This window comes from Rhinoraja longicauda, chromosome 5 (assembly GCF_053455715.1).
Source record: "Rhinoraja longicauda isolate Sanriku21f chromosome 5, sRhiLon1.1, whole genome shotgun sequence".
NCBI lineage: Eukaryota > Metazoa > Chordata > Chondrichthyes > Rajiformes > Arhynchobatidae > Rhinoraja > Rhinoraja longicauda.
In genome coordinates this window covers 59,868,291-59,891,162 of record NC_135957.1, presented here as the reverse complement: position 1 = coordinate 59,891,162, position 22,872 = coordinate 59,868,291, and the positions used below count along the sequence as shown (strand labels likewise).

General features: G+C 44.5%; 1 protein-coding gene across 1 annotated transcript in view; it reads right to left on the bottom strand.

Moving 5' to 3' along the window:
• Positions 1–22,872, bottom strand: part of dse (dermatan sulfate epimerase) — a 64,405-nt gene that overhangs the window by 15,142 nt on the left and 26,391 nt on the right. Inside the window, exon 3 of the mRNA XM_078399624.1 lies at positions 22,001–22,254. Within this exon, the coding sequence (XP_078255750.1) occupies positions 22,001–22,254 (254 nt within the window). The remainder of the gene's footprint in view (positions 1–22,000; positions 22,255–22,872) is intronic.

Genomic DNA, 22,872 nt, shown 5'->3' with positions numbered 1-22,872 from the left:
TTGCTCCTTTCTTGAAAAGTGGGATAACATTAGCTACCCTCCAATCAACAGGAACTAATCCTGAATCTATAGAATATTGGAAAATGATCATCAATGTGTCCACTATTTCTAGAGCCACCTTCTTGAGTACCCTCGGATGCAGACCATCAGGCCCTGGGGATTTATCAGCTTTCAATCTCATCAGTCTACCCAATATTATTTCTCGCCTAATGCAAATTCCTTTCAGTTCCTTTGTCTCCTTAGAGTCTCTCTCCTCTAGTACATCAGGGAGATTATTTGTGTCTTCCTTTGAGAAGACAGAACCAAAGTACCTGTTCAACTCTTCTGCCATTTCCTTGTTCCCCATAATAATTTCACCTGTTTCTGCCTTCAAGGGACCCAAATTTGTCTTTACTAATCTTTTTCTCAACATACCAAAAGCAACTTTTAACTATCCTTCTTTATATTCTTGGCCAGCTTACCATGGCACTTCATCTTTTCACTCCGTACTGCCCTTTTTGTTACCTTCTGTTGTCGTTTGAAAGTTACCCAGTCCTCTGGCTTCCCGCTACTCTTTGCTATGTTGTACATCTTTTCTTTTAGTTTTATTCCATTTCTAACTTCCCTTGTCAGCCACGGTTGCCTCTTGCTCTCCTTAGAATCTTTCTTCCTCTTTGGAATGAAATGATCCAACATCTTCTGGATTATGCACAGAAATTCCTGCCATTGCTGTTCCACTGTTATTCCTGCTAGGATCCTTTTCCAGTCGACCTTGGCCTGCTCCTCTCTCATGCCTTCATAGTCCCCTTTGATCAACTGCAACACTGACACTTCTGATTCACACTGACATTTCTCCCTCTCAAATTGCAGATTAAAACTTATATTATGGTCACTACCTCCAAGCGGTTCCTTTACCTTATTAAATCTGGTTCATTGGACAACACTAAATCCAGAATTGCCTTCTCTCTGGTAGACTCCAGTACAAGCTGCTCTAAGAATCCATCTCGGAGGCATTCTACTTCCCTTTCTTGGAAGTAGAACCTGATTTTCCCAGTCTATCTGCATATTGAAATCTCCCATAATCATAGTGGCATTACCTTTGTTACATGCCAATTTTAACTCCTGCTGCAACTTGAACCCTGTATCCAGGCTACTGTTTGGCAGCCCATTAGTGTCTTCTTCCCTTTACAATTCCTCAATTCTATCCACAGCAACTCTACATCATCAGTCCCTATGTCACCCCTTGCAAGGGACTGAATTTCATCCCTCACCAACAGAGCTACCCCACCTCCTCTGCCCACCTGCCTGTCCTTTCTATAGGACGTAAAACCTTGAATATTCGGATCCCAGTCCCGATCCTCCTGCAGCCATGTTTCTGTAATCCCCACAATACAATATCTACCAACCTCTCACTGAGCCTCAAGCTCATCTACTTTACTTCTGATACTTCACGCATTCATATATAATACTTTTAATCCATTACTCACCTCACCTTTCACCTCAATTCCTATTTCACTTGGCCATACTGTCCTATCCCTTCGTGGGCTTTCTGTCCCGTTAATTCTGGTGCCTTTCTTAACTTTTCCAATACTCTCTTTCCCTTTAACTCCATCCTTGTCTTTCCAATTCGTCTCCTCCCCCACCCCTTTGTGTGAAAAAGTTACCCCTCAGATTCCTATTAAAAGATTACTTGAGGGGCCGAATGGCCTAATTCTGCACATGATATGTCTTGGAATAAGTCGATTTTAAAATAAACTAGGCCAAGTGGGCCCGTTGGGCCCATCCTCGTAGGGTTTCCATTGTAACCGGGAGGGAGGGAAGGGGGAGGGAGGGGGGAGGGAGGGAGGGGGGAGGGAGGAGTGGAGGGGGGAGGGGGGGAGGTGGGAGGGAGGGGGGGATGGAGGGGAGGGGGAGGGAGGGGGGAGGGAGTGGGGGAGGGGGGAGGGAGGGGGGAGGGAGTGGGGGAGGGAGGGAGGGAGGGGGAGAGGGAGGGGGAGGGAGGGGGGAAGGGAGGGATTGGTTGGAACCTCCCCTTTTCCCAGTACCCCTCTTTCCCCCACCACCAAGCCCCCTCCGCACGACCCCTGTTGTCCCCCTCCCCAGTCCCCATTCTCAGACCCCCCCCATTCTCTCTCCCCCAACCCCACTCTTACCCTCCCCCACCCCCCCTTTCCCCAGCACACCCCTTTCCCCTACTCTCTCTTGCCCCCAGCACCAACCCCCCAACCCTGATATTTTGAAAGGACTAATTGACACATTTTTGGTAAAATGCGTTCTTTGTTGATTGTGGTGAGAGGGTATATGATATGAAAATGAGGATGATTAAAAATGTATGCATAGATATGACAAAGATATTCTCTCACCAAACAACTGTCAGTGGGGTTAATGGATCTCCTGCTATGAAGCAGATTTAAGCAGTCCAATATGGAACTTCGTGGTAGTGCGATCCTAATGTAACAGCACCTCCTCTTGTGCCCTCATAATTTGTAAAAATCCCTTGAAAAGTAGATTGATTAAACATCTGCAAACGTGATGCCAGACTCAAATCATTAAACCAAGATTCTGATCAGACTCATTTAAATCATTTAACATGTCACCGTGCAATCGTTAGATGCAGAAGCACCCGTGGATCATACTGATTGACTGAAACACTAATTACTTTCTGTCCTGCTGCTTATATTTTAAGCCTGACTGCATTTGCATTCTTTGTTAGGCTCAGCTAGTTGCCTGCGATTATCTGCCATTTAACTCTCCAGCCCTGATTCGAGGCCTCCCAGGCCTGCTGAAAGAAGGATGGCAGAGTCTTAGCTTTCGTGGTAAAACATTTACTGCTCCGTCGCTACTCCTGATCCTCTTGTGGCATCAAGGAGATTGCATTGCTAGATTTGATACCTTCCCACTTAAGGCGGGACCCGACTAATAATACATCAAATGGAGTCAAAACAACTTAAACATATATCAACTCACCAATGCAATTTTGAGGCATCATTTGGCAGAATATGCACTGTGCACACCTTTTATGCACAGCTCATCTCAGACTTCCATGAGAGCTGGAGTCCAGATCCTGCTGTATCCAGACTCCTCTCCCATAGTTGGATAATTTGCTGAACACAATGGTCGAGCACCAAGGAGCTCAGGGAAGGGCTTGTCACAGCACTGTCACACTGAACATCGAGTCATACAGAACGGAAACAGGCCCTCCGACCCAACTCGTCCATGTCTTCAAGATGCTTCATCTAGGATTTGCCCGCATTTGGCCCACGTTCCTCAAAACCTTTATTATCCATGTACCTGTCCAAATATCTTTTAAATGCCGTTTCATTAACTCAACTACCTCCTCTGGCAGCTCATCCCACTTCAATGAATGAGGTTGCAAGCCTGTGCAACTAGATTAACTCTGCTAAGTGTTTGAATGATTTTTACTATTTTTTTAACCATTTTAATTATTTGTTCGCATTTCAGTGTTCCTAATTTTAAAATTATTTCAACATGATGAGTGTTTGAATAGTCCTGACTCTTGGGACACTATTATAAAAAGATAGTCTGAAGGATGGTTTCAACGCAAGAAAGATATTTCCCTCCATAAATGCTAACCTGCTGAGCTCCACCAGTAGTCTATTTGTTTAATAAAATTCCAGCTCCGACAGATTCTTGTGCCCCTCTTATAAAAAGTTCAATGTTTGTGCCAAGCTGTTAAAGGTCATCAGGTTGTTCTGGGGTGGGAGCTTCATCGATGAAACTTACTTGGCATTGCGGAATCCCTCTCAGCAGTGGTCGGTCAGCTAGTTTAGCCAAAGGGACAGGTCCAGCATGATGTGGCCCATTAACTGTCTTTTGTCCTATTGTGCTTTGTTTAAATATCCCTGGTATAGAAATCCTTGACTATGAAGTTATTAGCTTAGAGATACAGCATGGAAACAAGCATTTCCGAGTCCACGCCAACCATCGGTCACCCGTTCACAACATTTCTCTGTTATCCCACTTTCTCATCCACTCCCTAAGCACCAGGGATAATACACAGAGGCCAAACCCGCACATCTGTGGGATGTAGGAGGAAACCTACATTCAATCGGTAATAAAGAAGGCGATTGCTTTAAACCCATTTGGTGATTATTTTTAGGAAAACTGCACAAAGCAAAGCAATTCAGTCAGAAAATATATTTCCATCTCAAAGATGATGCAAGTGTTTAACTGTAAACTCCAGCGAGTTCAGGCCTAGTGCCGTCAAACGCTCATCTTATGTTAACTCAATCATTCCTGGGATCATTCTCGTAAACCTCCTCTGGACCCTCTCCAGAGCCAACACATCCTTTCTCAGATATGGGACCCAATACTGCTCACAATACTCCAAATGCTATCTTTTTATTTTCTAGTCCTCTCGAAATAAATGCGAGCATTGCATTTGCCTTCTTTAATAGCGATTCAACTTGCAAATTAGGAAAAATGCCATTAAACTGGAAAGAGTGCAGAAACGATTTTGTGAGGAGGTTACCAGGCCTCATTCCTAATCTATAGGGAGAGGTTGGACAGGCTAAGACTTTATTCCTTAAAGCACAGGAGGCAGGGGTTGATCTTATAGAGATGTGTAAAATTATTAGGGGAATTATTAGGCGTGAATGCACACAGGCTTTTACCCAGGGCAGGAGAATCAACAGCTATAGGTTTAAGGAGAGAGGGGAAAGATTTACTAGGGAAGGGACAACCTTTGGTGAGTAGATAGAACAAGCCGGCAAACGAAGGAGCTAAGGCTGGTACAATAACAACATTTAAAAGGTATTTGGACAGGTGTGTGGATAGGAAACATTTAGAGGGTTATAAGTCAGGCTAATGGGACTAGCTTAGATGGGACATCTTGGTCAGCATGGACGAGGTAGACCAAGGGCCCCTTTCCTCTATCCAACATTTCTTACAAACCATTAAATCACAAGGGTGTGCACATCCTGGTCACAAAGCATGTCTTGGCAAAAGCCACAAATAAATATTACTCCCTCTCAATGTCAAGTAGATCGTGTGTTAAACTGACATAATGCGAAGATGCAGTGAAAATGGCGGCGCTGCCCTAGCAGCTGCGGCTCACCTGCGGTCCATTTGTCTTTGTGTTTTTGTTGTTTTTTTGTCTTGATTGTAGTTGTGATGTGGTGTTTTTGTGTTTGTGTACTGTGTGTGTATGTGGGGGGGAGGGGGGGAACAGTAACATTGTAAATATGTGTCCCTTCCGAACGGAGACTCGACCTTTGTTTTCTGGGCCGTGTCTCCGTTCCTGCTGCGGCCTACCATCGGCCCAACTCCTGGAGCTGGCGGCCTCCAGGGCTCTGGTTCGCAGAGTCCGTGGATCGGACTTACCATCACCGGAGCCGGCCGTCTTCGGAGGCTGCGGGAGCGGCTGCGACTCGCCTTAGGCTCGGGCCGCGTGGATGCCGACATCGGGAGCTCCGGCAGCGGCAGCGGGTTCGCCCGCCCCGGATCGCGGGGCTTGGGGCGCGGACATTTCACCGTCCGGCGCGGCCTAAGATGGCCGCGGGATATTTCTCTGCTGGGCGGGGGCTTCAATGTCGGGAGCCACGACCGCCCCGACGTGCAACAACAGCGGCAGCAGCAGCGTGTTCGCCCGCCCCGGATCGGACTTATCATCGGCGGAGCCGGCCGTCTTCAGAGGCTGCGGGAGCGGCTGCGACGCGACGCGCCTTGGGCTTGGCCCGCTGTGGACCGTCCGGTGCGGCCTGCAACCACAACAACCTGACTGCGGGCGAGGACAGCAGGAGAAGGGAAAGACATTGTTGCCTTCCATCACAGTGAGGAGAGGACTGGAGGAGACTCACTGTGATGGATGTTTCTTTGATGGATGTTTCTTTTTTTGTGTGTTTTTGGGGTTGGGTAATTTGAGTGCCTATTTGATGCTTTTATTGTTGGACTGTGTTTTGGGGGTTTTGGGGTTGTGTAATTTGAATGCCTATTTAATGCTTTTATTGTTGGACTGTGTTTTGGGGGTTTTTTGGGGTTGTGTGGTTTTAATGCTTGTTTAATGCTTTTGTTGTTGGACTGTGGGTGACTGAATTTCGTCCAGTGTTGGATGACAAATAAAGCTATCTTGAATCTTGAATCTTGAAACCTCTTGGCTGAGATTACAGTAAACTAACATTAGATGGCGCCATCTGCCATTTATTTTGGTGATGATTTTCTAACAGTGAAGAATTTTACGTGGCATTTCCTTCTGAAAAGTAACTGCTAGCAGCTAGAAGAACTAATAAGTCTCATGTGTATTAACTGCACATCCGGAATTCAACGAACGCTTTTGATCAGCCTTTCCGTTGGTCTGTAGCCAGAAGTAAACCGAGAGCCAGTGCCACAGAAGGAGCTTGCACACATGATGTCATGGACAACAGGATTCAGGATATCTTTATTTGTCATCTAAAAAACAAGTTTTTTGGACGAAATTTAGCCACCCACAGTCCAACAATAAAAGCAGTAAAATAAGCAAATTACACAACCCCAACCAACACAAAAAAAAGAAACATCCATCACAGTGAGTCTCCTCCAGTCACCTCCTCACTGTGATGGAAGGCCAGAATGTCTTTTCTCTTCCCCTGCCGTCTTCTCCCGCGGTCAGGCTGGTGTCGTTGCCACGTTCCAGGCCGCGCCGGACGGTGAAAGGTCTGCAGCCGGCCGACCCAAGCCCCGCGATCCGGGGCGGGCGAACACGCTGCCGCTGCACATCGGAGCGGTCGTGGCTCCCGACATTGAAGCCCCCGCCGAGCAGAGAAAAATCCCGCGGCCTATTTCAGGCCGCGCCGGACGGTGAAATGTCCGCGGCGGGCCGACCCAAGCCCCATGATCCGGGGGGGGCGAACACGCTGCTGCTGCCGGAGCTCCGGATGTCGGCATCCACGCGGCCCGAGCCTAAGGCGAGTCGCGGCAGCCTCCGAGGACGGCCGGCTCCGCTGATGGTGAGTCCGGTCGGCTCCGCTGATGGTGAGTCCAGTCTGCGGGCTCTGCGAACAAGAGCCCTGGAGGCCGCCAGCTCCAGGAGTTGGGCCGATGGTAGGCCGCAGCAGGAACGGAGACCCGACCCAGAAAACAAAGGTCGGGTACCCAGTTCGGAAGGGACAAATTTACAATTTTACAGTTCCCCACTCCCCCCCACACACACATAGTACACAACCACAAAAACACGACATCACATCTACAATTAAGACAAAAAAAACAACAAAAACACAAAGACAAACGGACCGCAGGTAAGCCGCAGCTGCTAGGGCAGTGCCGCCATTTTGGGATCAGCAAGCACCAGTGCCCGCAACTGCTGCTGAGCAGGCAGCCTGAAGGAGGCCGATTGCTGTGGATTAACTTTATGCCTGAGATCCCAGAGATCTCTGGCGTGACTTTAATCGCGTACAACTGGGGAGTTCACCCGTTTCCCTCTTACGACCGGGCTTACTCCCAATTCCATCACCTTCATCTACAAAGATGTCAGAGGTTTTGGGGAGAATGCAGGAGAATGGGGTTGAGAGGGAGAGATCGATCAGCCATGATTGAATGGCAGAGTAGACTTGTTGGGTCAAATGGCCTAATTCTACTCCTATCACTTATGACCTTATGACCTAGACGCCTCTTCTGATTTCACAGCTGCAAACTAATTCACCCTGATGTTGCCTGGAATGGAGGGCTGTAGGTATAAGGAGATATTGGATAGGGTAGGTTTATTCTCACATAGGATGTTGAGGATTGACTTTATCAGGATTCATTAGATTTTGAAGGGCATATATCGGGTACATAGTCTTTTTTTCCTGGAGTGGGGGAACTTAAATCTAGGAAAACATAAGTTAATTGTGAGAGGAGAGAAATTTAAAGGGGATAGAGAGGTTGGATGTTGTATGGAATGAGCTGTCAAAGCAGGTGGTAAAATCAGATACAATTACAATGTTAAAGAGGCATTGGGACGGATACTTGGAAAGGATTGGAGACAAGGTTTGTGAGTTTAATGTGAGCTAAAGAGATTAGAGCATTAGTCAGCATGGATGAGTTAGGCCAAAGGGCCCATTTCGTGCAGTACAACTCTTTGATTCTGTAGATAATGCCACCTCCCCAAAACCTCAACTCTCACACCCATTATTACTGCACTCTTCTCCAACAAACCTTGATCTCTTCACGCACCCCCACCACCCAAATACAAGCAAAATTGCAATCAAAATATCCTTCCTCTATGATCACAATCACTCGATCCCTTCGTACTGGCTGAGGACTAGTGGTGCAGGTGTTTCGGTCCAACAGGCATTCAACCTGTTGACTGAATGGGAAGATTTGTGTAAATTTGCAAAATAAGGCGCTCAGTTCCGTTTAGTTTTGAGATATAGTGCGGAAACAGGCCCTTCGGCCCACCGAGTCCGCACTGACCAGCAATCCCCGCACATTAACACTATCCTACACTAGGGACAATTTTACATTTATACCAAACCAAGTAACCTACTAACCTGTACGTCTTTGGAGTGTGGGAGGAAACTGAAGATCTTGGAGAAAACCCATGCAGGTCACGGGGAGAACGTACAAACTTTGTAAAGACAGCTCCCATAGTCAGGATCGAACCCAGGTGTCTGGCGCTGTAAGGCAGTAGCACTACTGTTGCGACACCGTGCCACCCAGTAACATTTTTACACAGTGAGTGGTGGGTGCGTGGAACACGCTGCCAGAGGTGGTGGTGGAGGCAGACAATAAAGCAGCATTTAAGAGATTTTTGGATAGGCACATGGATTTTACCATGGATTTTACTGTTAATTTTACCAAGACCTCAGGGATCCCATGCTTACCATTTGGAACTTCATCCCCACCAACATTTCCCCACCACCTAAATCAGGTCATCATGTCTTTAGGTCAAATTCTTAGTTTATCTTTGGTTATATCATTAATCCATCATCAGCTCACACACAGCTATGAACAAGAGAGTCTCTCACTATACTACTGTGATATTAAGTGCTATTACTATTACTAAGTCCACCATCAACAATATCCTCAGGTTCACCATTGATTATATAAATACCATGTCTGCAAAATGATGGTCATACTGTATTGATGATGATGATATTTATTGTCACTTGTTCCTACGTGAAAAGTGAAAATCTTTGTTTTTGCATACAAAGTACACAAAAGAGTCGCCACAAAGGAGCTGACAAAGTTACAAAAAGTACTCTTAAGTAATGTTGGTCCCATCTTCATCCCCAACCGCCCCCCCCCCCCCCCCTCCCCCCCCCCCACCACTCCCGTCTCCAGATCCCCCTTAGTTGTCGGCAGCAGAATTGAACCTAGATATTCTCTGGCTAGTGGCACCCTACTGGCACCCCAAGGCCTTTTCACATTTACAAGACACGTCAAGAAAAGGGAAAATGCTTCCATTCCATTTGGAAGTTTCCAAGCCACACCCCACCCTGACTTGAAAATGTACTGCAGTTCTTGAGGGGGAGCAGAGATGATTCATCATAATGTTGACTGGGATGGAGCACTCCAGTTTAGAGGAGAGACGGGATAGGAAGGTTTTGTTTTCCTTCAAGGTGAGGGTGAAACTGATAGAGGTATACAGATTATGAGGGGCCAAGATAAGATAGAGAGGAGGAATTTTTTCCACCACAGCAGAGGTTTTAGAATTCATAGGTTTGAGGGTGAGGGCTAAGTGGTTAGAGCAGAAATGAGAAAAAACACATTTCACTCAAGAGGATGGCTGGAATCTGGAAAGTCCTGCCATTGTGGTCAGTGGTGGCAAGAGGTATCGTCACGGCATTTAAAAAGTAACTAAGCCAGTAGCTGTATACCAATACATTGAGAGTTACAGATCTTTTATGCCATAAAATGATATTAGCATTGGTACATCCTTGATGGCTGGCAGACACAGTGAGCCAAAGGGCCTGTTTCTGTGTTGTAGGTTTGTATGTCTCAATGACTTCATGAGTATTAAAAGGGCCCTGATGTCAATCATGCTCACTACAACAATGTGGCACGGTGGGGCAGTGGTAGAGTTGCTGCCTTACAGCACTTGCAGCACCTGAGACCCGGGTTCGAACCTACCTGTGGGTGTTGTCCGTATGGAGTTTGTACGTTCTCCACGTGACTGCGTGGGTTTTCTCCGAGATCTTCGGTTTCCTTCCACAATCCAAAGACGTACAGGTTTATAGGTTAATTGGCTGGTATAAGTGTAGATTGTAAATTGTCCCCAGTGTTAATGTGTGGGGATCACTGGTCGGTGCGGACTCAGTGGACCGAAGGGCCTGCCTACGCACTGTATATCTAAACTAAACTAAAACATCATTATTTTCCCAGCAATTAGAAGAAACCAAGTTTACAGATCTGGCTGTCCCTGGATGTAGATTTTCTACCATTTCATTACAGGCTGATCTTATGCCACAGACAGTGGAAGGTTTTCCTTGAATTCTGTACTCGTGGTTATATTTGGTAATGTCCTAATATATACAAGCTACCGCACCAAGCATTTCCTCACCGAATCTTCACCGAATCCCACAGAAGTTTTGCTTAAACTTCCCTTTTCTGCCAACGATCCATTCTAGAAACTTGACCACAAAAGTCTCAGTGCCAGTTCCTTTGTAGAACTGAAGGAAGTGCTGCATGTTTGTACGCAAAGTTTATTGATTGACACAGTAACCTGATGCCTGGTCGGTTTTCTCAGATTAACTATTTGAAGTAAAGCAAGGGAGTACTCCCTAGTGTGTGGGCCAGTGTAGAATCTGTCTTTCCACTTGGTTGATATATTTGGATATTAACAATGACACATGTACAAGGACAGCTGTGCTCCACAGAACACCAATATCATTCAGAATTTGAAATATATATTTTGCCTTTGTTTTTTTCTACCAAAGTTGATGATCTCAAATTTTTTCCATGTTATTTTCCATCATGTTTTCCGCCATTCACTTAAACGATTCATATTTAGTTTAGTTTAGAGATACAGCACAGAAACAGGCCCTATGGCCCACTGAGTCCATGCCGACCAGCACACTTACACGATCCTACCCGCCAGGGACAATTTACAATTATACTAAGCCAATTAGCCGACAAACCTGGATGTCTTTGGAGTGTGGGATGAAACCGGAGATCCCGGAGAAAACCACGCTGGTCACGGAGAAAACGTGGAAACTCCGTACAGACAGCACCCGAAGTCAGGATCGAACCTGTGTATCAGGCGCTGTAAAATCTACTGCTGCGCCACCTTATCTTTAAAACCTTTCTGCAATCTCCTTACGTTTGTTCCCAGGGGCAGGTAAGTCCAGAATCAGGGATCACAGTCTAATATTAAGGCATGAGCCACTGAGGACAGTTCAGATGCAATTTTGTCACCTAGAGAGTAGTGAAACTGTGGAATTCTCTGACACTGAAAGCAATTGAAGATAGATTATTAAATATTTTCAAGAAGGATGTTGTTTTTTGATGTTGTTCTTAGGGCTGAAGTAATCAAGGGATATTGGGTGAATACAGCGTACTGAATTTGGATGATCAGAAATAATCATGTTGAATGGTGCTCAGGCTAAAAGGGCCAAATAGCCTACCTCTGCCTCTATTTTCTGTTTCTAGACTGCCCCTCAGTATTTTAACATGAGCAAACTTATATAGTAGGTCCAATTTCAAATCCCTGATGTAAATTGTGAACAATTGGGTTCCCAGCACAGATCTCCATGCTGCCTCAATAGACAATAGACAATAGGTGCAGGAGGAGGCCATTCGGCCCTTCGAGCCAGCACCGCCATTCAATGTGATCATGGCTGATCATTCTCAATCAGTACCCCGTTCCTGCCATTTCCCCATACCCCCTGACTCCGCTATCCTTAAGAGCTCTATCCAGCTCTCTCACTAGCCATAGTCTTGCAATAAAAATACCCAATTCCTACTCTGTGTTCTTTCTGCAGCTAATCTATAATCTGCAACTGTATATTGCCTCCTACATTTCAGACTCATAGTCAAAGAGTGATACAATGGGGAAACAGGCCCTTCGGCCCAACTTGCCCACACCGGCCAACAATGTCCCAGCTATACTAGTCCCACCTGCCTGCACTTGGTCCATATCCCTCCAAACCTGTCCTATCCATGTACATGTCTAGCTGTTTCTTAAACAATGGGATAGTCCCAGCCTCAACTACCTCCTCTGGCAGCTTCTTCCAGACACCCACCACCCTTTGTGTGAAAAAGCTACCCCTCGTTTTCCTATTAAATCTTTTCCCCTTCACTTTGAACCTCTGTCCTCTGGTCCTCTATTCCCCTACTGTGGGCAAGAGATTCTTTGCATCTACCCGATCTATTCCTCTCATGATTTTGTACACCTCATCAACGTCTTACACAACTGCAACTGCGGTGTTGGCTCGAAGGGCCAAATGGCCTCCGCCTGCACCTATTTTCTATGTTTCTAACATGATCGCCCAACTTCTATACTCAATACTCTGACTGATGAAGGCCAAAGTGCCAAAAGCCTTTTTGACCACCTTATCTACCTGCGACTAGACCTTCAAGGAACCATGCACCTGTACTCCTGGATCCCTCTGCTCTACAACATTACCCAGAGGTCTACCATTTACTGTGTAGGTCCTGCCCTTGTTTGACGTCCCAAAATGCAACACCTCACACTTCTCTCTATTAAATTCCATCAATCAATCCTCCGCCCACCTGGCCAATCGATCCAGATCCTGCTGCAATCCTTCACAACCATCTTCACTGTCAACAAAACCACTCATTTTTGTATCATCAGCAAACGTGCTAATCTTGCCCTGTCTGTTCTCATTCAAATCATTGATGTAGATGACAAACAGTAACGGGCCCAGCACCGAATCGTGAGGCACACCACTAATCACAGGCCTCCAGTCCAAGAAGCAACCTTCCATCATCACCCTCTGCTTCCTTCCTTGGAGCCTATTTGCTATCCATTCAGCTATCTCTCCTTGGATCCTGTAATGGCAGTTTCTATACCATCTCGAAATCCCACTTCGATAGCCATTACTTCTCGGGGATGAAATGCAGTTATAGCTTACGCACACGTCGCACCCTGATATGACAAAACGAATCTTCCAAACTTCTTTTCTTCATTAATTGGTTTTATTAAAGTAGCACAAATCATAGAGTAATTCATCAGTTTCCGTACTTTATCAACTGTTTCTTCTTCAAACAATATCTAGAAATTCTTGCAGTTATTACCGTATGGTTCTTACAAATATAACCGGTGCGAGCGCATGGTAAAGAACTGTATGCTCACCATCCTCCGAGTCTAAACTGACCCACAACCTCTGTCGAACACACGAGCCACCTCCCATCTAGACACTCCCAATTACGCATTAAGTCACACCCACAAGCAGGCAAAAAATACATTAACTAGAAATATTAAAACATAGCCATAAAACAATGACAATAACTGAATTAAGCATAAATGGCTCCTACAGATCCCATGCGATCTAACCTTCCAGAGCAGCCTACCATGCAGATCCTTGTCGAATGCCTTACTGAAATCCATGTACACAAAATCTACAGCACTGCCCTCATCAACCTTTTTGGTCACATCTTCAAAAAAATCAATCAGATTTGTGAGACGCGACCTCCCATGTACAAAACCATGCTGACTATCCCTGGTCAGCCCTTGCCCATCCAAATGCACGGATAACCTATCCCTCAGAATACTCTCTAGTAACTTTCCAACTACAGATGTTAAGCTCACCGGCCTATAGTTCCCAGCATTTTCCCTCCATTTGCCACCCTCCAGTCTTCCGGTACCTCTCCTGTATTTAAGGACGACTCGTAAATTTCAACCAGGGCTCCCTCAATTTCCTCTCTAGTTTCCCGCAATGTCCTTGGATATATCTGATCAGGCCCTGTAGATTTGTCTACCTTCATACACGACAGTACCTTCAGTACTTCTTCGACGGTGACACTGACTGCTCTCAAGACACTTCCATTGACTGCCCCAAGTTCCTCCGTCCTACTGTCTTTCTCCTCGGTAAACACAGAGGAGAAATACTAATTTAGGACCTTGCCCATCTCCTGTGACTCCACACAGAGGTGACCGCTTTGATTCCTGAGAGGTCCCACTCTCCCTCTAGTTACCCTTTTCCCCCTTATGTATTTATAAAACCTTTTGGGATTGTCCTTAATGCTACCCACCAGAGCTATCTCCTGATCCCTTTTTGCCCTTCTGATCTCCTTTTCAGTTTACTCCTTAGTTCCCGAAACTCCTCCAGGGATTCAATTGATCCCAGCTGTCTATACCTATTAATTTATTGTTTCATAAATTCTTCTACAGCTGCTTCCTCAAGAGCTTCAAATACACCCGATAGCAGACTGGCTGTTTTGTCTGCATCTGCTTTGCTAGTTACAACCTAATAAATGTCTAATGGAATTTTATAAAGATGACGTCCTTTTTGTAAATCCATGTGGACTCTGCGGTCGCAGCTGCGGCTTGCCTGCAGTCCGTCTGTCTTTTGTGTTTTTTGTTGTTTTTGTCTCAATTGTAGTGTTAATATGATGTAGTGTTGTATGTTATGTTTTGGGGGGGGGGGGGGGTGGGAGGGAACGGGAACTGTAACTGTAACATTCTCTCTCCAGAACGGAGACGCGACCTTTGTTCTGTATCGTGTCTCCGTTCCCGTTGCGGCCTACCACCGGCCATGCACCTGGGACCACCTGGGTCTCTGGTTCGCAGAGCCCGCGGTCCGGACTCACCACCTGCGGCGCTGGCTGCCTGCGAATGCTGCGGGAACGGCTGCGACTCGTCTCCGGAGGCTCCGGCGCGGGCCGCGTGGACGTCGGAAGCCCGCAGGCCCCTGGATGGGGGCCGACATCGGGAGCTCCGGCAGCGGCAGAGGCAACGTGTCCGCCCGCCCCAAATCGCGGGGCTTGGGTCGGCCCGCCACGGACCTTTCACCATCCGGCGCGGCCTGAAATAGGCCGCGGGATTTTTTTTCACCGCCCAGCGGGGGCTTCAATATCGGGAGCCCCGACCGCCCCGACGTGGCAACTCCAACAGCCTGACCGCGGGACAAGACGGCAGGGAAGAGAAAAAGACATTCTGGCCTTCCATCACAGTGAGGAGGGACTGGAGGAGACTCACTGTGATGGATGTTTCTTTTTGTTTGGTGTTAGTTGTGATTGTATGTGTTATTGCATTTTTATTGATTAATCTTATTGGTCTTATTGTTCAACTGCGGGTAATGTTTCATTTTACTACACATTTATGTGTATGTGACAAATAAACGACTATTGACTATTGACCTATCATTATTGTTTTCAAAGAGTCCCATTATTTACTGCTTCAATAATGGATTCCAAGATTTTCTCTTGATCTTGATTTTCTTTCTTTTCTTTAAATAGCGGTCGATGTTGCATTCTGTTACTTTTTAACCTGTGGAAACCATTCTTGAATCCATACCTCATGAAAGATGACAAATGATCCATTCACTTATCCAGGGGCACCTCTTTTAAAAACCTTGGCATGTGGAGATGTATTGGTTTTCAATTTCATTAATTCTTCTAATACCTTTTTGGCTGATACTGATTTCTCTGAGCTTCTCGTTTACTCTCGACCAATTATTCTCCACTATTTCCAGCAAATTTTCTGTTTTCTTTGAGACAGTCACAAAATATTTGTCTATTTTCTTCCTGCCATTTTCTCTTTAATTAGCAGATCATCAATTAACCCTCTCTCAGCACAAATAGTTCCTGTTCCTGTATGACTTCCTCACCACATTGAAGAGAAAACCATGAATTTTCAGTTGAATCTATTGCTGCTCATTTGGTTTGCTCAGTCCATATGTAGCTTAAAGACCCCATGAAGATTGCACTGTATTACACTTTGTACACATGCCTCAAATTTCTTGATTATATTCTGCCCTGCATTGTCACTTGAGAGGGAAACAAGGTACTGCAGATGCTGGTTTACAACAAAAAAAAAGACATAAAGTGCTGGAGTAACTCAGTGGGTCAGGCAGCATCTCTGGAGAACACGGATAGGTGAAGTTTCAGGTTGGCACCTTCAGATCAGTTGAAGAAGGGTCCCGACCCAAAATGTCAACTATCCAGGTTCTCCACAGGTGCTGCCTGACCCACTGAGTTATTCCAGCACTTTGTGTCTTTTATTTATCACTTGAAGACTTCTGCAGAACTTACCCAAATGTTTTTAGTCATTCACCATTTTTTAATACTACCCAAACTAATTACATTTCTCATCTGACTAAGATCCTTCCTTTCTATCTCCTTAATCCCAGTCTTGATCTATAACAGGGGCCTCCCCTGCCTTCTTTTCCATTTTGTTAATAGCTATTAAATAGCTATTAAGCTGGAATATTTAATTCCCAACCTTGATCATCTTGTAAAAATGTCTTTACATCGGCTATTAAATCATATCCGTATTATTCCATTTGTCTCATTAATTTTTGTTATGAATGTTGCTCATATTCATATAAATAACATCGAGTTTTATCTTTGTACCATCTGTCCTTGATCAGACAGTGGTTGGCGGTACATTTACTTACCCACACTGGAGCCACTTGGGATTATATCCGCTGATTTGACCAACCAAGGATACAAATGCAAAACCAACACGTCCACTTTCATAACCGTATACTGGGTGCTGGGGAAATCACAGAAACCTGACTACAATGTTCATTTGCCTGCTTGAACAGGAATTCACCATACATTGACAATTAAGCCAACCTGTGAAGGGGATCGGACAAGAAAAGACCCAACAAATATATAAACAAAATGTCTGCACCTTTACTTTCGGGGAGTTGCCCAGCAGCATCTCTCTGTAAACGTAAGTGGCTATAGATGCTGAAATCTGGAGCAAAATATAAACTGCTGTAATAACTTTCAGCACGGCACAGTGGCGTGTAGCGGTAGAGCTACTGCCTTACAGTGCTAGAGACCCGGGTTCGATTCTGACTACGGGTGATGTCTGTACGGAGTTTGTACATTCTCCCCATGGCCTGCGTGGGTTTTCTCCAAGATGTTCGGATTCCTCCCACACTCCAAAGACATGCGGGTTTGTACGTTACTTAGCTTGGTATAAATTTAAATTGTCCCTCGTTTGTGTAGGATAGTGCTAGTGTGTGGGGATCGCTGGTTGGTGCGAACTCGGTTGGCCAAATGGCCGGTTTCCACACTTTATCTCTAAAATAAACTAAAAACTAAACTCAATGGGAAACCTCTGTGGAGGCAAAGGGGTGGTTGGTGTTTTGGGCCGAGACTTTCTTACCAGATGGAGTGTGTAGCGGAAAGAAAGCAGTATATAGGAGTGAGGGCGAGCAACGATACAGAGGCTGGTGGGTGACAGGCAGAACCAAATCATAGGGGATGTTGGGCACATGAAGCCAGATGAGGGTGGGGATTGGAAAGGTCAACCAAGGGAGAAGAGACCCAGGTGGAAAGATTTGTGAGTGATGGGCAGATGAAACCAGGTGGGGTGGGCAATATGTCGAGGTAACAAGAGGCAAAGAATGGAAAAAGGTAAACAGAGATCCTGCATGTGAGTGCGAATGGGGCAGGTACACAGTCAGTCACTGGCTGAAATTGTGGAATGCAAGGTGGAATGCAAGGTGTTTGTCTAATACCAAATGGGCCGAGTTAAAATACAGCCATACAAGGCAGATTAGGCACACTGCCACAAGTCTGTGTGTTCTATGGAATGATCTAAGCATCTCTCATAGTTTGGGGGGAATGACTGCCAGGCAGCCAGATTCTGTAATAGTGTCATGTGCAGAAAGGAACTGCAGGCGCTGGTATATGCCGAAGATAGACACAAAGTGATGGAGTAACTCAGCAGTCTGAAGAAGGGTCCCGACCAGAAACATCACCCGAGTCTGAAGAAGGGTCTCGACCCTGAAACGTCAACCATCCTTTTTCTCCAGAGATGCTGCCTGACCCGCTGAGTTACTCCAATAACTCCAGAGTTTTTGAGTCTATTTTTCTGTATCACTGTCAACCTTGAGGGCGAGGGTGGATTAGTTGACAACATCTGATTGAGACTCGGGTGCCAAAATTCTTGACGTCTCTCTGCCATGGCAGAAACTTCCGACTTCAATTTCTCACCAGATCCCAGAGCAATTGTAATCAAATGTGCACATTCACTGCACAACAGTGGCCACATCAAAACATTTCCCACACATTAGTTTATTGTACAAATCAACGTGGATTTATTACTGTAATTTCAATGCTGAAAAAATATATAGGAAACTCCTTTGAAATATTTCCATTCTACACAAGTTTACTCCATCTGTTTCTCATAAATAATTATTGCCATTAGCACTTTTATGCCAGTGATTTCAAAAGGAAGGGGGGGGGGGGTGGGGGGAGGAAATGCGAGACATTATAAGAGGTGGAGTAATCACTGCTTGGCAAGACGTTAATTCCCAAGATGTGTTTTCTCTTCCTCTCTTTATGAACAAAAGATTTTGTTTTATTTTTCTTATTGACAACATACAGTTGAAAGACATTTTTTACTGACATATCCCCCAGAAAATGGCTTTCTACTTCTGACTTCTAATACTGTTGTAGATAATAGGAAATAGTGCTGTTAAAAATAGTAAAAGTTTAAAGTTGGGCAGCTGACACCAGTGGAATCTGCTGAAGAATACTCTAGACACCCTACTTAACTTATTACTAATAAACTCCACAGCCATGATGCAAGCAAAGTGTGCATGTGGCTGGCACAGGATTGCAAGACCTTTTTCATAAATTCAATGGTCTTCCAACAGCACATTAGGAACTTAGTCAAAGGGGCAATGGTTTTCTATAGATATAGAACCAATTCCTGTGGGTTCCTGTAGTAACATTGGGTTCCTGCAATCACCACATATGAACCCCTGATGTTTCCCTGGATGGTATATTTGATGAGGAATTGAATAAACTGAGGAGACTATGGAAAATGGGTGGCAGAGATCAGCCACGATTGAATGGTGGAGTAGAGTCGATGGGCCGAATGGCCTAATTCTACTCCTATAACTTGTGAACTTGCATGAATGAAGAATGAGAGATCTCCCAAAAAATAAAATTCTTAATGTGCTTTCTAGGTTAGATACAGAAAGGATGTTTTCCCTGTGAGGAATGTAGGATCAGAAATCACAGTTTGAGAATAAGTGGTAAGCTTTTAGACTATTTGGACTATTTCTTCGTGAGTCTTTGGAATTCTCTACCCTCAAAGTAATGTTTGAGTTCATTCAAAAGAGAGATTGATAGATGTCTAGATATTAAGGAATCCAAAGGAAACAGGCATTGTACTGAAAAGGGACTGTTGAAGATGGGACATGAGCAGGCTTGGAGGAAATCCACGCAGTCGCAGGGAGAACATACAAACTCGGTCCAGACAGGACGTAGTCAGGATTGAAGCCAGGAATCTGGCGGTGTAAGGCAGTAACTCTACTGTTGTGCCACTATGCTACCCCTATGATGAATGAAAATAAATATCTATGCAAGTTATTGAAAGAGCATTTAACATAAGGACAAATTCTTTGGGCTAGACTTTGGCAGCAAGATGGCTGCATGGCGACAAGTACTAATTAACAAGGCCCATATGGTTTATCTACAGATATATGGATCAGTACGATTTAGAGAGACATGAGCCAAATGAGGACAAATGGGACTAGCCCAGAATGCCAACTTTGTCGGCATAGATACGATAGGCCAAAGGGACCTGTTTCTATACTGTAAAGCTCTATGTCTCTATAATCACTTTCTGTGCCTTGCCATTTTCCATAAATTGTGTGCATATACCTCCCAATCTCTCTGCTTGTATACCCTTTTTAGATTTATATTGCCTCTTCTCATTCTTACTCGCAAAATGCAACACTTTGCAATCCTCTGCATTATATTTCATCAGCTGCCTATCCGCCCATTCCACCAGCCTACCTATATCTTTATAAAGACTATTATTATCCACCCTACACTTCACTGTTCCTCCCAGTCTTGAGCCTTCTGAAAAATTGGAAATCGTGCCCTGCACAAATGTTCATGTTATCAATACGTACAATCTAAAGTGGTGAATCAAGTACTGATGCCTAGGAAATATAAGAACATACGATGCAGGAGCAAGAATAAGCTCCAAGGCTCTGCCAGTGAATAAGATTGCAGTTGGCCAACTACCTCATTTTCTTGCACTATCTCCACATCCCTTGATTAGTTTTATATCCAGATACAAGATAAAAGCTTGTAATAAAAGCTAACATACCATTTGCCTTATGACAACCATTATATGTTGGCTTTAATCATGGTGATAGGCTTAATATATGATATTTTATAAATGCTTTCCAAAGTACACATGCATGTCAAATGGACTTCCTTCATCAACTCTCCCTGCTATTTCATCAAAAACTCTATTATGTTAGTTACATATAATTTAACAAATATATAAGTTTTCTCCATTCAATTTACACTTGCCCAAGTGAGTGGTAATCAGGTTGGAGGTTAGAAACATAGAAAAATAGGTGCAGGAATAGGCCATTCGGCCTTTCAAGTCAGCACCGCCATTCAATATGATCATGACTCAGTGGGACAGGCAGCATCTCTGGAGAGAAGGAATGGATGATGTTTCAGGTAGAGACCCTTCGAGCCAAAACGTCACCCATTCCTTCTCTCCAGAGATGCTGCCTGTCCTGCTGAGTTACTCCAGCTTTTTGTGTCTATAGACAATAGGTGCAGGAGTAGTCCATTCGGCCCTTCGAGCTAGCAGCACCATTCAATGTGATCATGGTTGATCATTCTCAATCAGTACCCCGTTCCTGCCTTCTCCCCATACCCCCTGACTCTGCTATACTTAAGAGCTCTATCTTCCGTTTAAACCAGTATCTGCAGTTCCTTCTTACACATTGTCTTTCCGCTGACAATACGTGACAATAAATAAAACTCACTACTGAATTTGTCAATCCTTTGGTAACACCTCTAATCGACAGATATTTGAAAGATACCAGTACACTGTCACACAGCCTCTATTAAAATACCACTTGTCACATAACACAAAATGATTCCCAAGGCTGCACAATAGAGTTAATTACAAAAATTGGCAGCCAATTACTAAGATCTATTTGGACCGATGATGAAAAGCTTGGTCAAAAGAGGTGATTTGAAAGAAAGATTTTTAAGGAGAAAACATGTAGAGAAAGGCAGAGAAACCTGAGGGGGTTGGCAGCTAAAGGTTGAAAGATTAAATTCATTAAAAGGGCAAAAAGCCTGGATTAAGAGACCATGTGTTATGAACAGACACAGTTTTAGATTATCTCACATTTACAAGCATTATCAGAATTATGAACTATGACAGAAAGGTGCAATAATATGATGGATAATCTATCATTTCCTGAACTGACCGTTCTGGATATACAAAAGGAGGTAAAAAATGTTCTAGACTATACTTTTGTGTACAGATGTAGTCACCCACGCTATAGGAAGGATGTGATAAAGCTGGGTGCAGAAAATATTTACAAAAATGTTGCCTAGATTGGAGGGCTTGGGTTATAAAGAGAGAACTGACCTTCTAAACATTTATAAAATCACGAGAGGTACAGATAGGGTAGATAGTCTTTTTCCCCAGGGTAGAGGAGTCCAAAACTAGAGGGTAAAGAGTTAACTTGATAGGGGAAACTTTTAAAGGGAATCTGTGAGTGATGTTTTTCACACAGGGTGTGGTGGCTGTATGTAATTCGCTGCCAGAAGGGATATGGACCAAAAAGGGATATGGGATTTGCTTAGATAGGCATCTTACTCAGCTCAGCCAAATTGGGCCAGAGAGCCTGTTTCTGTGTTGTACTACTCTATAAATCAATAAATCACCTTTGTGTAAACCTTAAAATCAATGAAATTTAAAGATAATAAACCAGATGACAAGAATAAAAACAGGACTAAGCTATTTGATGTTTAAGCTCCCAGATATGGCAATTATACGGTAGATATCAACGTTTTAAAATTGACAGGAAATTTATAGCTCTTTAGATTTTTATTTCCATAGTTCATTTGAGGTTTTATTACCATTTTTGGGAAACATTTCATGCTTTCAATCACCAGCTTAACGTACCTTGATTTAAGAGAACCAGGCTTCCTGTCAACAAGGCCACACAGTTGGTAGGCTGATGGTTGTGTAGATACTGAAATCCCCATCCGCGGCTGAAAGACTTCTCATACATGTACTGAGAGACGTCACTGATGACTTCCAAATATTTTTCCTGTTGAGTTTTGTTCAGGTGGTCGTACAGGAAGTCATAAGCGGTGGCGAAACTCACTAATGAGTGAGCGAGTGGAACTTCATCCCATGCAGCGTCCTTGACAAGCCTTTGAAGAGGAAAAATACCGTGAACACAATGCGATATTAAAACCACTAAATTGATTAACCACTACGAAACCTGCAGCTTTTGTTCATTGCTACATCTCTTCTATAAATACCAGTCAACAGTAGGCTTGAGCTGTGTAGTCAGGGACTTGAAATCACAGTAATAAGTACTACTAGTTGAACATGTGGCACAGATCAGTTTAATTTGCTGTTGATGTGAGCCACATTAATCAACTGAATGTTACAAATGGAAATGTGGCTTAATTTCAATGTGCTGTCAAACCATGACCAATGCAGCATAGTTCTATCGTAATATTGCTAGCCTCCCTTGATCTACACTCTGGAAACTTAAGTTCATCTAAAATGTGATGCCACGACTTTAATAATAATCTGCCTCCATCACTTCTTCTGGCAGGTCATTCTGGCCACCCACCATTCGGTGTGCAACACTTGACCCTGGATCCCTTCAAACTTTCCCTTTTCACCAATAGGATAGAAAGGGATATGGGTCAAAAGCGAGCAAATGGGCCTACGGGTATCACAGGTTATGGGGGGGGAAGGCAGGAGAATGGGATTAGGAGGGAGAGATAGATCAGCCATGATTCAATGGCAGAGTAGAC